The sequence below is a fragment of the Pipistrellus kuhlii genome, unplaced genomic scaffold (assembly GCF_014108245.1).
Source record: "Pipistrellus kuhlii isolate mPipKuh1 unplaced genomic scaffold, mPipKuh1.p scaffold_m20_p_2, whole genome shotgun sequence".
NCBI lineage: Eukaryota > Metazoa > Chordata > Mammalia > Chiroptera > Vespertilionidae > Pipistrellus > Pipistrellus kuhlii.
Window position 1 is genome coordinate 166,350,234 of NW_023425515.1, and position 16,510 is coordinate 166,366,743.

Here is a 16,510-nt window from a genome sequence, read left to right on the forward strand (position 1 = left end):
CTGTGTCTGTGCCTATCACTTTCTGTCTTTCCTCTCTCCTTCCTCCCTCCCTCTCCCCTGTCTGTCACACACACATGCACACACACACACACACACACACACACACACACACTATCCATCAGTTGCAGGTGCCTTGCCTCACTTTTTTAACCATCAACCCCAAGATCTCTCTCTTGAATGGTTTTCATTCATGTGGAGGCACCAAAGTAAGTTCATTTAAGCCAGAGAGGATAACTAGCTCGAGGGTTCTTAACCCTCTGGCGCACAGAGCGTTAGCACAGATGAGTAGAATTTAGGACCTTGTCTTCACGGTTTTTGGATAGGAGCTTGCATTTCTAAACTCATCAGTGTGCTTGCAGTAGTGATGACCTTCAGGAAGGAAACTGCTTCTCTTTTTAAAGCCCAAGGGGTAGACTTATGTGCCCTTTAATTAACATAAAAAAGCTCTGAGGATCCCCAGACTTATCTTGTAATAGTGGACTGAAGTATATCATCATATGTCTAAACCAAAAAGAAGAGCTTCTAGCTTCTAAGAGCTGCTTAGAACTAGTTGGTACACATTTGAGTTTCTGCAAAGAGCTCTTCCCAGCAAGAAAATGGAAATTCGCAATGGCCTCAGTACACCTTCCCACTCCTGGGACAAGACTTTAGTCTTTCATCCTGTGCATCTTGGCTGGAGTTCTCTGACCCCTGGGATCAGACGCTGTCAGTCTCAGCAGTGAGGTCTCCTACGTCTTCATCCCCATAAGCATCTTAACATTGTTGCCTGGAAAGCTGCATCAAGGGATTGAGATGGGGAAGGGAGGCTTGGCATCACAGCTTCCCAGCTGCTTCTCCTCTCAGCATATTCTCAGGAAATAAATGACTGCCGGTCACAGTATCATGCCCTGTCTCCTTTTGAACTAGATTCTTACAGGTTTAGATTTTGAGGCCCTCCTTGCCTTAAGCAGACAATTCTGGAATGATCCACCAGAACTTCAGAATTAGTCTTGGTGGTTCCAATCCTCTTCCAGGCTGGCAGTTTCAGAGAAGCAGTTTGATTTAACACTGCACACAGGAGAGCCACTTCAGCCTACCAGCATTTTCCTCGTGGAAGTATAGTTCCCTTCAGTGGCAATAGCTCTTGAAGGCAGAGGAGTGTTTATTCCAGGACAGAGGCCTGTTAGCCTCAAGAAGCTCACAACTAGCTTACAACAAAGGCACCTAGCAGCCAAGGAGGGTAATGTCGGGGCGCCCCAAATCCCAAGTGTGAATGTCTGCAGCCTTCTCTGCTGACTTCTCTGCTGAGCCACAGCTCCTTGTGTTGCAAACACCTTGGCCCTTTCTTCATCTGCACATTCAAAGCACTAAAACTTCCATGGTACACTGGAGTGTTAAGAGCCTGAATTAAGGCTTTTAGCACACAATTAAATGCAGTATGTGGTATTATTGTATTATCTGAGACTTAATCTTAAGCATGAGGGATTCCAAGGGCATTTTTGTAGGTTTGGTTTCCCATGATGGAGTTTTCTGAGAAAGGTTTTATTGATTCAGCTTACCCTTGGGAGGCGTTTGGCCAGAAGCAAGTGCTGAACACCACGGATCCTAAAAGTCCCTCAAACTCCCCTTGGTCCTGGCTCTTGGGGACAGAGATAGTTAAGCTGGCCAGCTTTTTCTTTCGAAATGTGCAGTGTGGAGTTGGGCAGTTCTAGTGCTGTGGTTCGGAGTAACGGCCATCTGCTCTGTGCTCCTGGCAGACGCTGGAGCTGTTCTCAGTACAGTATTAGATCAGCCATTCTGGGAACTGGGTGGAGTAGTGTGGAGCTGGAGGGAAGAGAGGCCCACACTTAAGGTATAAACATTCTGATGATGTTAGACAGCCTTTAGGATAAAATCCTAAGATAAACTGAGCAAACAGCTGAGAGCCAATGAATGTTGAGGGTGCAGCCATGCTTTTTCATATATGTGACAAGATTCTCAGGGAGTTTTTTCAAGGTCCATTCAGGGAACTATTCTCTCTTGTGTGTGTGACTTGCGGGATAGGGAAGTTACGTTTTGCTGTTTTGACCTGTATTACAAAGAAACTTTTCTGGGCATGCTTTTTTGGAGGGCTCATGAAAAATTTGCCTCTTTGAAGTTGCACTCAATCTTCTGTGGTCTGTTTGTCTCTGCCCTGCCCTAGGTGCAACTGAACACCGGCCAGCTACAGTATATTCGTTTAGCCCAGCCTGTATCAGGCACCCAAGTTGTGCAGGGACAGATCCAGACTCTTGCCACTAATGCTCAGCAGGTATGTGTCCCAGGGATACAGGACTTGACTTAGGGACCAGCAGGAACTGGCTTCCTTATTATTCTCCCTCCCACCTTATTCTTCAGCAAGAGCCACCTCCACACGTGCATATCTATTCTACACCCCACAGTAGGGTTTCATGGAGAATTGCATTCAAAGTGTGTGTCTCAACGTTTTGTTCTGAATTGCAAGGCAGGGTAGTTTCAAGTATACTTAAAGAAAGCCTGATGTATCTGTATGCAGGTCTCACCGGAAGCATTTTGACAGACTGCCTCTTTGTCAGGCTGTTACCAGCTTTAAAACTGAATAGCTGTTGTGTTCTGGCCCTCCTGTGCCCTTTGGAAAGCTTACTTGAATTTTATCCTCACTCCTCAGGCGCCCTTCACCAGAGGTTGCTCCCTAGCATATTGGAGGCTGTGAGCCACAGGTGCTGAAGGTGCCTCCTAGGCATGGGGCTTGAGGAATATGGGCAGCATTGCAGGGGGAGGGGTGCTGCTCAAGGAGAGGCATTGTTAATGGATTCTTTTTTGCCTCATACCCAAAAAAAGCAGCAATCGTTTAAGAGCTGGATCTGTCTGGCTCAGTTGCATTTCTGGTGATGTATCTATTGACAGTGGTAACAGAGCTGAGTTTGTAGAGCAAGTCTCCAAAGATTTAATTTGGGAAAATGTGAGGAATGAGCCAGAAGTAAGGCTTCTGAGTTCCATATAGTCTCTGGAATCATTAAAGGCTCACGTGGAACTTGGACTTTTCCCTAATTTCCTTGGGGTACACTGACATGGAATTAGAGCTCAGAACTGGTCACACCCTTGGGTACCTCATCCTCTGCTTTAAAACAAACAAACAAACAAAAAAACACACGCTCATAAACTTTTGTAAGATTCTAACCTAGGATACCAAAAACTTTTTATGGCCTGGGGGGTGGGAGGAAATGAGAAGGATGAGTTCTTGGTTTCCCAGATACCAGTTTTGGAGTCAGAAACTAAAGCCAGAAAGCTTGACTTGGGGAGGGGGCGGTTACTGAAAGGAGGGGAAGAAACAAGAAGAGAGCACCTGAGGGCAGCCACAGTCTGTATAACAACAGATTGTACTTGTGACAATTGGCATGTAGTAGGTGCTTAGTAAATGTTCGTTTAATGAATGCTAAATAAATAGTGTGTAAACGGAATTTAAAGATAAATGAAGCTTTCTTTGATATAAAGGAAGTACTGCTGGCCATGGCCCAGTTAATCTCATCTATGAGGAATATTTTCCATTTGTATCAGGGTCATTTATTTATTCTGCATACATTTCTTGAATACTTGATTTGCACTGGGAGATTCAAAGACAAAACTTAGCTCCTGCCCTCAAGCTTATAGACTGGTAGGAGGAGAAAGACCCAAAACAAGGAACAGTAGTATGAAGCTCTTTCACACGTGTCCCCTAGACCTGATGGGTTGTTTTTGGCCATTGTGAGGACACTTGAGAGGACCGGCCTTACCTTGCAGGTTGGCTGTAATGATTCCAAGAGATGTGCACAGAAGACATTACTAGTCAAATGTTCCATAGATACACCTATGCACACAAGCATGCTTCAGTTTTCTTTCTAGTCTACCAAGCTGTTTCCAACAGTTGACATTGTACAATGCATTTCTACATAGCAGTAAATTTCTTTAAAAATCCACACCTAAGATTTTAAGTGCTTGTGATAAATGTTTTCCTTGCCTCCCCCCCTCCTCCTCAATCCTTGGCCCAAAGGGCTGCACGTGGCCACTATCGGAAAAAGTACTTTATAGGTTTGCCACAAGGGCTTCTAGGGCCAAGGCCACCTGCTCGCCAGGGTGTTTCATATTCCAGTCAGTCAGATAATCTGGGTGATACGGGTTTGGTTTGGAGCCCACCTTCCAAGAATGAAAGGGACCACTCACTCCTTTGCCCAGTGTTTTACAAATTGTCTGCGCTGGCTGCAAGACTCTTAGGGTTTCTGACTAAACTGAAAATGTTATGCTCACTCATGTCAGCACCGATGAGCTAGGTGTCTGTTTGATTTGAGTCCCAAAAAGGCCTTGTTGAGGGGGTAGTGACTGGTAATGTCGTGGGTTCCAGGGTCCTCTTTATCAGCGGTTGCCAATCTTTCGGACCATGGACCACCAGTTGGCAACCGCTGCTCTATATGGTGCCAACTCTGAGTAGCCTTCAGGGCTAGGGGATGGGAGGAAACTTGCTTTTCTGCTACACGTCAAGCACCTGTTCTATGCCAGACATTATTCTGGTCACTTTTTATGTATTGTCTCATTTGATCTTCACAACCCTCTCCTGGGTGGTGGGCTGGTGGACCAGACCCGCAGCTGACCTGCATACTCTGCCTTCTTGATTCCTGCAGATCACACAGACAGAGGTCCAGCAAGGACAGCAGCAGTTCAGCCAGTTCACAGATGGACAGGTAGGACACCCAGTCCGAGCAGGGGCAGAGGGTGAGGAGTTGGGGGAGGGTGGCGGTGAGGGTTAGTGGATGACATCTATGGGTTTGGATGATTAGGGCAGCTGTCCTATTTTCTGTTAACAATGAGTGGACAGAAATGGTTAAAACAAGTACAGTTGTTAAGTCAGGGTGCCTGTCCTTTAGCATTGTAGACATTATATAGCCCGAATCCCCATTTTACAGATGAGTAAGCCCAGTCCTAGAAATGGGAGATGCTTTGTCCGTGATTAGTCAGCTGTTCATTCCAGAATAAGGTCTAGAACACAGGTCTCTCGTTTCCCTCTCTAGGGTAGTTTTTCTCTGCTGCTCTTTAATGGTATAGATTAGTTGAAACGCAGAGAATTTGTGTCCTCTCAACCTCTCAGTGCCTGGAATTCAGTAATTCTAAACCCGTGCAAAGAAAGAATCTTCCTTTTCCCTCGGCCTATCCCCTCATATATGACTATGCTCCCAGTCACCCTGAGGACATGATGGGATGATGTGCCCGAGCTTGAGTTCTCTGCTGCCCATAGGAGAGGAGCCGCATCACCCACCTCTGGTTCCTGCCAGCACCGGGTGCTAGGTTCACATGCCAGGGCTCCTGTGGCAGGGGTTTTGGCTGTTTTTTTGGGGGGCAGCTGAGAAACCAAATGACCAGTTGGCCCTAACTTTCCAAAGTAGCTATGTGAGCATCTGCTTCACCCCTCACAGGTCTTGGCTGTAGGAAGTATTTAATTCCAGGTGACCTCCTCAGCAGGGCCCATGCTGGAAGTGCAGGTTCAGTGTAGTCAGATATTCTGAGGAAAGGAGGAAGAGGGGGTAATCCTGTTGCCCCTGCCAGTGAGGATTACTGAGAGTTGGGGAAATGCTGACTTCCAAGCTGCTGGTACAGTGGTTCGAATTGCTTGTGTTTGTCACAGAGGAACAGCGTGCAGCAAGCTCCAGGCTCTGAGCTAACGGGAGAGGCAGAGCCCAGAGAAGTGAAAGCCACAGGAAATGCAACTCCCTGCACCTCTTCCCCGCCCACTACACACACCCCCTCACACCGTGCTGGTGCCTCCTGTGTCTGCTGCTCCCAACCCCAGCAGAGCTCCACATCCCCTCCTCCCTCTGACGCCTTGCAGTGGGTGGTGGTTGAAGTATCTGGGGCCCCGAACCAACTCGAGGCCCATAGGGAGCTGCATGCCCCTCTCCCAGGGGTGACCTCACTCTCTCCTCTCCACCCCTCGCAGCAGCTCTACCAGATCCAGCAAGTCACCATGCCTGCCGGCCAGGACCTCGCCCAGCCCATGTTCATCCAGTCAGCTAACCAGCCCTCCGACGGGCAGGCCCCCCAGGTGACCGGAGACTGAGGGCCTGAGCTGGCAAGGCCAAGGACACCCAACACAATTTTTGCCATACAGCCCCAGGCAATGGGCACAGCGTCCCTCCCCAGAGGACCCCGCCGACCTCAGCGCCTCCTGCAGGCTAGGACACTGGTGCGCTTCGCCCCACACCTGGGGGCAGAGATTCTCCAACAGAAAAATGCAATATTTTTTATTTCCTTTTTTCCTTTTTTTTTTTTTCCACCGAGGAATCAATATTTCAATATGTTGAGCTGTGTGTCCAATGCTATGAAATGAAAATATTAAATAACATATTTATGGCATTTTCTTGAAGAGTGTGGTTGAAGATATATTTCTTTTGTTTTTCTTTTTTGGGGTTTTACCTCCACTTCTTTTTAGGAGCAAATCTCCTACTGGGTGTATGTTATCTCCTAACTCTTGCAATAGCTGCTGCCCCCAGGGTTTTCCATCTTTTCTGTCCTCCGATTAAATTAGGTGACCGTGTAGATTCTTTTTTATTCGTGGTCTTCTCTCCTTGTCCCTGCTCCTGTCCTGGAGCTCTGTGCACCTGCATCCAGAGGCCATGGGAACATCCTTGCATTTAAGAGATGACTCATTGGCCATGGAGAGAAGAGTGGATGGTTTCATTCCCAGACCCTAATCTCCCAGGGACCCAAGGAGACTAGAACTGTGCATTTACCTCCATACATACTTTTATTTTTTAAATGCATTAAGAATTGTGCTAGTCTCCTTTGCTGCATGGACATCAATGCATGACATGAAATAAACCTCATTTTAGACAACTAAGAGTCTTGAGTTCTGTATTTGGCAGCATTCATAGGGCCACTTGGCTTGGGAAAGGCTTGGAAAGGTTTGTTTGCCTTCAGGTTGGGTGTCTGAATGAGGGGACCCTTTTGAAAAAAGGCTAAGGGAAACTACATATCTAATTCAAACTAAGGTCTTCAGCTAATTTTAAAGGTAAACTTCAGCAGGATCTATTTGCTCCTGAGAGACCCCTGCCCACCTTACATCGTGGGCTACCACCATGGGCCAGATTCAATTGTGTCGTTTGGTTGAGGGTCAAGAGAGAGCATCTGTCAATGAGAAAGCTCCATTCTTCAAACTAGGACCCAAGCAAACTCTCCTCTCCTGTCTTGGCATGGGCTGGCACTCTGAATTGCCTGCTGAGGGCATTACCCAGTAGCATCTGCCGTGGAGGGCAGCCTAAGCCCCTTGTCAACCAGCAGGTCACAAGCGGTCTATAGCCGGGGCCTGTATTCTGTTAATTGAAACAGGAATAAAAAGTGCATTCTACTTCATTGACCATAGTGGCCAATGAGGAGCCATCTTCCTTACCTTCACCATGCTATCCTTGCAAGTAGAATAAGGCCCGTTGTCTGGGAAGATCAGAGAATTGATTGCCAGGAAAAGTAGGTATCAGTTTCTTCTCTGACAGTAATATGCCATAAAAACTTGGGCAACTCCCTTCCCTTTGGGACTGTCTCAAGGTGTGAGATAGTGTATGGGGAAGAGTCTTTAATATTAGATGATTTTAAGTCTGACCCTGATGTACTTACAATTCCTCACCAAATATCTGCTGTCAACCTGGACATCGGTGTCATCTTTTATTTTCAATCATTGACCGGAGAGTACTTCACCTTATTCCACGCATACAAATTTGGATAGCTTGCAATGAAAACATACACAATGAAATAAAATATTACAGATCAGAATTAGAAAGAATATAATTGAGTAGGAAATAGATCATAGGAAACAAATAGTCTGACTGTAAAGATCTACATAGTTAGAACTAGGTCTCACACTTCATCCTGAGCTTCTGGGCCACCAACGCAAAAAGAGCCAGAACCAGGTAAGAGTCAAACCAGCCCTAGCCGGTTTGCTCAGTGTATAGAGCATTGGCCTGCAGACTGAAGGGTCCTGGGTTTGATTCTGGTCAAGGGCATATGCCCAGGTTTCAGGCTTAATCCCCAGTAGGGGGTGTGCAGGAGGCAGCCAATCAATGATTGTCATCATTGATGTTCCTCCCTTCCTCTCTAAAATTAAAAAAGTAAAGTCACACAATAAAAGGAAGAAAAAAAACATTCTTTTACAAAAGCAAAGATTTCCCTAGTTTTATACATGGTACCTCCAGTGTCATCAGGGTAGGGGAAGCAGATTCTGTCACCAGGAGAAGGCAGTTAAGTCTTCCCCATAAGTAGTCTCTGGCAGCACCTCAGGCTCCCAAGTTCAGTGCCCCTCCTCTTTATCTAGTTATCTTCATTGTAGCTTGACTTTTCTCTCTAGGGGTTACTGGCCTTCCCACACTGAGGCCACTGTACTATCCCACTTTGCTGCTCTTTGACTCACTGAAAATCCAATCGTAATTATTATGGAAACACAGGCCAGTCAATGGGTTCCCATTTCTTCAGATTTCCATCCTTACTTGGAGGTTTCGATCAATTGTGATTGGCAAGCAGCTTCCTTGTTGAGCACGTTCCCTTTAAATTCCCCCCCCCCCCTCCCCACCAGCAGGGCCCATCTGGGTGTAAACAAACACTTCAGTGCAGCCCAAGACAGCCCCTATCTAATACTCAGCACGATCCCCTTACATCCGGAGCACTCTTTGAACATTTTTCCTAGCACTTGCAGCATTCGTCCTCCTGATGATCTTCACAGTGACCCTGCAGGGGAGACAGGAAGAGAGATCGTGATCCCTGTGTTGCAGATTGAGACATGGGAGACACATTGAAGTGCAGTGACTTTCCCAAGGTCACTCCATGAATAGGAGTGGAGCTGAAACCAAAACATTGGTCTCCTGATCTGTGTATACACAGCTGCTTTCTGGCCAAAGATTGCATGTGCGTGTGTGTGTGTGTGTGTGTGTGTGTGTGTGTGTGTGTGTGTGTAAGAAAACAAGGCTTTACTAAATGTGAACTGACTCCTTTTGCTCTGCTTCTGCAAACCCATTGGCCCAGCCTTGAGTATATGTGGAATAAAGGAAGCAATTGGATCTGATCTGTGGACAGCTGGTGGTTAGGATAATTTTCCTGGAGGTGAATGCAGGAGACTGGAGGCCCCTGGGATTACCAACAGACCACCTGGCTGGCTTCCTTGCTGCTCAGTTCTGCTGAGGCCACAAGGGGGCAGCATGTAGCACTCACCCAGGTTTCTGGTAGATGCCTTGTTTCACCCTCATTCGACTTGAGACAAGACTAGGACTTAGGAACTATGACTGCCCCTTTTCTAGTGGCACTTAATCCTTGGCCCCCTCCTGGGAAGACCCTTAACGTTTGAAGGGAGGAACCTTCCTAGGGCAACAATGAAGTCTGGAAAACTACCCTTTCCAGAATATTGCATCAGGGTAGGTGGTCAGATTTTAATAAGGGCTTTTCAACAGCTTAAGTTCATTCAAGGCCCCAAAGCCCCAGTTTGGTGTCTTTCCACTCCCCTTTCCTGCACTGTGTGCTCCTGCCACATTCAGTTACTTGCCGGCCCCTGAACTTACTCCCATGTTTTCAGAATGTACTGGCCCCAATGCCTGGAATGTCCTTTTTCACTTATTGATCTCCTATACATCCATCAAGGCCCCATTTAATGGGCCTTGCTGAGAAACCTCTAATTCCTGGAGCGAAGTTAGCAAAGACCTCTTCGATGCTCCCATAGCAACTTCTACAGTCTCTATTATTAGTGCTCAAATACACAGTCATTCAGCAAGTATTTCTTTGGCACTTTCTGTGTGTCAGACATTGTTTTGGACATTGTGAAGACAGATGAAAACAAGCCAGGCGAGGATTATGCTGTCAGGGAGCTTATGTTGGGTTGGAGGCAGAGGTGGGAAAGGAAATGGAAGAGATAGACCAAAAATACAAGTTAGGTCCTGAAGAGATCCCATCACTCTTAGAATTTTCTAGTTTGGACTGTCTTCCTTACCTATGGTTCTCCTCCTGTTCAAGGTCATCTCTGTGCCTTCCGAGCCCATGTAGGCTAGGGCTTGACACCAAAAGAATAACAGCAACTGATGAGTAAGGAAATGAACATGAACCCTTCCTCACAGATGGCCTTCAACACCACACACATCCTACCTCTGCTCTCATTGTGGCTTTTTTCTTGTTCATGTTTTACTGAGCACTGATAAAATGCCACAGGGGTTTTAAATGGAGAATTAAAAAAAAAAAAAATTTCTGTGAAGGGAAAGATACCTAAAGCTTGGAACCTAAGTGGGTTATCCCATTTCATTTTTGCATCCACATTAGGTGGGTATTCTCTCCATTTTTTAAATGAGAAACTGAGGCTCAAAAATAGATAAGAAATTTTCCAAGGGCACCAGCTGATTAAGGAGAGCCCTAGGCTCTAAGACACCTGTCCCCTCCAGTTCAGCCCCATTGGTCTTGTCCCCGCTGTTTATGATTCTCTTTCCTACAGAGAATGAGAGCACTCTCCCCCAGCTCCTGGGTAAGGACCTAGCCTTTGTCCTACCTCTCCAGCTATCCATAGGCCCCTGTGGGGTGGCATCTGACCACCTAGGTGGGGAGGGCTTAGTAGAGGTCAAGTGCCTGGTCACATGAGCAACTTGAGTGTATCCTCCTCAAGGCCCTCTGAGTCAGGCTGGTAGCCATTACTCCCTAGCTTGTATGCTGAGACTCTACCACAGCCCAGGAAGAGAAGATAGGGGACAGCAAGGCTGGCACTTAAGGGGAGAACCGGAGCTGAGCTCCAGGTGGGCCTGGCTGGGCTGGGCTCCTCTGGCTGGCTGGTGCTGAGAGGAGGCCCGGAACGGAACCTAGCTTCCCCCCACCTCTGCAGCCCTGGCCCTCCATTAAGCCCCATCACCTCTCCAGCTCCCAGTCCCTCTCCCAAGCCGGGTGTCTCTCTCTCACAGTGAAAGTCTGTGGAACAGAAAGAGATAAAAATAAATAAATAAATAAATAAATAAATAAATAAATAAATAAATAAATAAAAAACACAAGGAAAAACCAAGATGGCGGCATAGGAAAGTCTGTGGAACAGAAACTTTCTAAGATCTTGTATGGGTCAAATGTCTTTATTTTGCTTTGTATTTAAATGATGGCTTGGCAATGTATGGAATTCTGTGTCCAAAATATTTGCTCTTAACATTATGAAGATACCATTCCATTGTCTTGGCATCTGTTCTTGCGGATGAGAAGCTTGCTGTCAATTCAATTATTGGACCTTTGTAGATAAGCCATCTTTTCTCCTGTTGGCTTTTAGAATTTCCCTTTGATCCTTGATATTCTACAGGTTGGCTACAAGGTGTCTAGATGTACTTTTGTTTTTAAAGATCTCTTACTAGGCAGTCTATGGGCCTTTGAAATATTGAAATTCACATCCTATTTCTGGAAAGAGTTTAGTCATTCTTTCCAGTATTTTTTCCTGGAACTAATAATATATGTGCTGGATTTTTTCATTCAATCTTTTACGCCTCTTTTCTTTCAGTAATCTCTCTCATTCTGTGATTTGTTCCGGAGGATTTCCTCTGGTTTAGCTTTTCTTTCACTGATTCTCTCTTCAGCTGCATTTACTCTATTAATCAATCTGCTTTTTTGTTTGTTTGTTTGTTTAATATCAATGACTTTTGTTTTCATTTCTAAAATGTCTAGTTTTTGTCATGTTCCTGTTTGAGATCTTTCTATTCTGGTATTACAAATGCTATCCTTTTATCTTCTTCGAGATTTTAACTATATTAAACTTACTTGCAGATAGCTTATTTTTGTTTATTTATTTTTATTTTATTTTTAATTTCTTTATTGATTAAGGCATCCCATATTTGTCCTCAACCCCCCATTTCAATCCCCCACCACCTCTACTCATGCCCCCACCCCCTATTGTCCTTGACCACTGGTTAGGCTCATATGTGTGCACATAAGTCCTTTGATTGATCTCTCCCTTTTATCCCCACCCTCCCTTTCAGGTCCAACAGTCTGACTCATGGCTCCTTATCTCTGGGTCTGTTCTTGTTCATCAGTCTATGTTGTTCACCATTTCCCCTAGATAAGTGAGATCATGTCCTACTGAAAATATAAGAATCAAAAATGAGACAAGCAATAATGGTTATGCTGAAAGGCATATGAATCAGTCTGTAGTGAGTTTCTTTCTGGGCCACCAGTTCTTTTGAGACCCAATTTCAATGTCAAACAGTTCCTTATGTGTACAAGTCAGCACTGATATTTCAGTTCTGGATGGTGGGTAAATGGTGAGGATAGCTTCTTTATCTCTAGGTTTTTAAGTATGAATTCTCTCAAGATATTGTACTTCCTATATGTTGTGAAGTTTATTCTTGAGATAGTGATTTTCAGCACATTTTTTTCTGATGGTGCCATGGGATAGGGAGGCTACCATAAGGGATGCTATCTCAGTTGTATCTGCCCGGCCATGTGGAAGTGCACCAGCCCCAAACTTGCTGTTATATTACTGTCTTGGCCTGGGATTTTTCATGGTGTGCATACCAACTCCTGAGCCCCGATGTGGATAGGCTTGAGGTATCATACTCACATGGGCACTCTTTCTATCCAAAGCCAAGGCAGGTAGCAAGCAGGCGGAGCTATTTTAGTCTGTTTATGGCAGGCAGCATGCTCCCAGATCCCACTTTAAGCAGGGAGCCTACTGTACCACTGGTGGGGTCTGCAAATATATCAATACTTCCACCTCTGACCACCTTCCCTGAATCCCTCCTCAGAGGCAGAGCTCCAAATACTACTCACCACTGGAATTCCCTCTTATTTCTGGCTTAGAGACTTCTCATTCTTGTTTTTGAGCATGGATATGTTATTGTTTATATATATATATATATATATATATATATATATATATATATATATATATATATATATATATATATATATATAAAATTGATTTTTTACAGAGAGGAAGGGAGAGGGATAGAGAGTTAAAAACATTAATGAGAGAGAAACATCGATCAGCTGCCTGAACCCCCACCACTGGGGATGTGCCTGCAACCAAGTACATGCCCTTGACCAGACTTGAACATGGGACCTTTCAGTCTGCAGGCCAATGCTCTATCCACTGAGCCAAACCAGTTAGGGCTGTTGTTGCTGTTTTTAATTATCCAGCATTTATCTTGTATATTTACTATTTTAAGGAGAAGGGACTTCAGTAAGTGTTTGATGAAGTTTGACCTGGAAGTCTGTCCCACTGTCTGGGCCTCCTGGCCCTGTCACTCAATCTGCAGCCCTCCTACTCACATCATCTCCCATTCCGAGCCATCATCCGCCAGGGGAGTGGGGAGCAGGGGAGCTTTTGTCCATTGCACTCTCAGCAACTCAGAAAAGTCCTTCCTCATTTCCTTGTGCCAAGGCTGTTGCTGAGAACATGGAGCCTTCCCGTGGGCCAGCGGCAGTGTTGTCTTCTGCATGGTCTTCCAGGAGTTGGGATCAGGAGGCAGAGCCCTGAAGGCAGCGGAGGAGCCGTGCAAGAGGGATGGCTTTGACCTTCATTTCTCCACCCCCTTCTCCCTCGGAGTCTCCTCCTGTGGGCCCCCCCTCCAGCCAAGAGGATCAATGGGGGTCCACTTTCGCTGAGCTCAGCGACACTACTTTGTCCTCACTTCCTGTGGCTCAGACTGGCCGGGCAGGCCTGCATGGTCTGTGCTGGAGAGAGCTCAGTGGCATGTCCAGATCTAGGGGGAGAGAAACTCCCAACCAGCCCTACTGCACCTCTCACCTGCTGGGCGGCCTAATTCTCTTGTCCTCGCAGGCCTCGTTGGGAAAGGAAGCAGGCCTGGTCTTCCTCTCACACTCCCTCTTCCTGCTCTCAGTGCAGGTGGAACCCTACAGGGAAATAATGCCTGTGATGCCATCACTCCTTACCACCCTCCACGCTAACCCCTCCTTCGGTCGAGAAGAGCTGGACGACTAGGGAATTCTCACAGCATCTCGCCTCTCCAGCGAACAGACACTAAAGATCAATGGTTCCCATTTGCACAGCTCCCAGCATGATCGTGACTTTTCCATGCATTATTCTCTTTAAGTATGTTTTTATTGATTTCAAAGAGAGGAAAGGAAAGGGAGGGAGAGAAACATCAATGGTGAGAGAGAATAACCGATTGGCTGCCACTTGCATTCCCCCTACTGGGGATCGAGCCTGCAACCCAGGCATTTGTCCGGACCGGAATCGAACCATGACCTCCAGATTCATGGGCCAATGCTCAACCCCTGAGCCACACCGGCTGAGCTTCCATGCATTATTGCTTTCAGTCCTCCTGTCAGCCAGGGAAGGCAGGGCAGAGGTGGAATGACTTACCCAAATTCACCAGCTAGTCCAAAAGTAGAGCCAGGAAGTCCAGCCGTGACTCACAGTTCAGTGCTCTTTCTGCGCCTGGCACTGCCAGCCGCCCTGGGGGCTGGTACCTCCACCCCTCTGAGTGAGCTCTCTCCTATACAGCCCAGCCTCTGTGGCATGCCCTTGGCCCTGGCCAAGCTCCTTGGTTCCTATCAGGCCAAATTGGACCCTTCAGCATAGCATTCAAGACCTGCTGTGTCCCCTTTGCCAAGCTCGCTCTTTCTCCCCTGTGCTCTATGACATCCTCCCCATCCTCACACTGCACCTGCCCATTCACACACAGTATAGCACAAGGGTAAAGAGCTGTACTAGACAAGTCTCCTCTCCGAGCCTCAGTCTTCTTGCTTGCAGAATGGGGTTTTTGGGATGGTGGAATAGACATGAGGCTTAGCATGTAGCATGGGCCTCATCGCTGTGAGCTGCAGGCAGTATTGGCTGTGCTTCTCGGTGCCTCTCGAAGCTCTCCCACCTCTGTCCCCAGGCGCCCGCTGCCATTGTCGATAGTCTCCCTCGCCGACCTCTAGCAACCCTAAGGGCTGTCAGAAAACCCAGGGGTTTTCTGGGGTGTGGGGAGGGCAGAAAAGGAAGTCTGGTGGGTGGAACCCAAAGGGGTGTGGGGATGGGGACTCTGATTGCTTTTTACACATTGGGGTGCTACCTTATAATTCTGTCTGTAAAAGGGATTTCTTTGCTAATGGAGTCTGAAAACTGCTGACTTCAGCAAGCCACCCCTTCCCACCCCAAGAAAGCCCTTGGTGGACCTGAGGTCACACGGAGAGTCAGTGACAGGTTTGGACCTGGCCGCTGGTCCCCACCACTTGCAGATCTCAACCCTCTCAGACCTGGTAGGAGGGAGCCCTAGATAACAGGATTAGGCCATCTACGGTCCCCCTCAGCCCACAGCACTGATCCCAGGACCCCATGCACAGCAAGTAGGTGCCAGCCAGGCGAGAGAGCAAGTCATAGAGAGATCTAGGGTCACCCACTGGCCGTTATCCTTAGGTGAGTCCCCGTACCTCTCAGCCTCAGCTTCTTTGTGTGCAAAGGGGCTGCTCTAAGTCCCAGAAGGGGCAGAGCTTGGAACACAGTTGGTTCCCTGCAAATGGGAGCCCTCTCCATCGCACCCTCCTCCTCAATCAATACGTGCTCCATTGATGGATGATGGCGACAGTGATGAATCAGAGGAGATCCTGGAGCCCTGCCCCCTTCTTGTTGTGCAGATGGAGAAACGGAACGCAGAGCCAGGAAGGCACTTGCCCAGGTGGGACAGCGAGTGAGTCTGGGCCTGACAGGGACATTTAGCGGTGTGACCAGACAGAGAAGTTGGGGGCCAGGGTGGGAAGAAAGCTGCTGAGGAAGGGGTGATGGGAACAGGTGGGGAAAAAGGACAGAGGAGGGTAGGAACCTACAGCACCCCATCCTCCCCCGCTCCCTCCAGCAGAGAGGTTGACTGAGAAAGCCTGGGCAGCGGTTTGCTCAGTAAAGCTTCTTTGTCATTAAGGGCTGTGGTGGGGAAAGTCCTCTCTCCAGTCACATCTTGGGAATCTGGATGGAGCTGGACGCAGCATGCAGCCGGGTGAGTGGCTGCTTGTCCTCTGGGGACCGGACTTTCTCCACTGCTTCTCCACGCATACCAACGCTGACTGAACTTTTCTTACAGCCTAGAACCTTCTTTCCCATCCCCTCAGCCCCTGGGAAGACTTCCCTGTGTCTCCACTTTAAAAAGTGGGCCTGACCTCCATCACACATGAACCTGCGGGAGAAACGGGCCTCTGTGCCCTACAAAAGTCCCTCCTGAGATCTAACTCCGATCCCTCTTGCTGCAACCACAGTCTGCCTCCTCTGCCTGCCTTTGGTGGGATAGTCTGGAGATGGAGTTGGGAAAGGTGATGAGAGACCCGCTCTCCACACTGAGGCTTCCTCACAAGGAGAGGAAGGGACTTTGTAGTCCCCCAAATGGGAAGGGAGGTGTGGGGTCCAGAGGTGACGCTGAGCTTGAGGGTCAGATTTCCCAGAACAGACCCAATTTCAGGGCCACCTGGGTTCAACCGCCATTTCTGCCACAGAGGTCGAGCCTCAAAAAGACCCTGATGCCGAAACCGGTCTGGCTCAGTGGATAGAGCGTCGGCCTGCGGACGGAAAGGTCCCAGGTTTGATTCC

General features: G+C 47.5%; 1 protein-coding gene across 9 annotated transcripts in view; it reads left to right on the forward strand.

Annotated features, from left to right (window-relative positions):
* Positions 1–6,837, forward strand: part of NFYC (nuclear transcription factor Y subunit gamma) — a 65,809-nt gene extending 58,972 nt beyond the window's left edge. For 6 of the 9 annotated variants that reach the window (XM_036446071.2, XM_036446072.2, XM_036446070.2 and 3 more), the window contains 3 exons: positions 2,162–2,269; positions 4,632–4,691; positions 5,630–6,837. In XM_036446071.2, coding sequence (XP_036301964.1) covers positions 2,162–2,269; positions 4,632–4,691; positions 5,630–6,061 — 600 coding nt within the window. In that variant the 3' untranslated portion in view covers positions 6,062–6,837. The remainder of the gene's footprint in view (positions 1–2,161; positions 2,270–4,631; positions 4,692–5,629) is intronic. The other 3 variants (XM_036446077.2, XM_036446076.2, XM_036446075.1) reach the window with 2 other exon arrangements.
* The last annotated feature ends 9,673 nt before the right edge of the window (positions 6,838–16,510 follow it).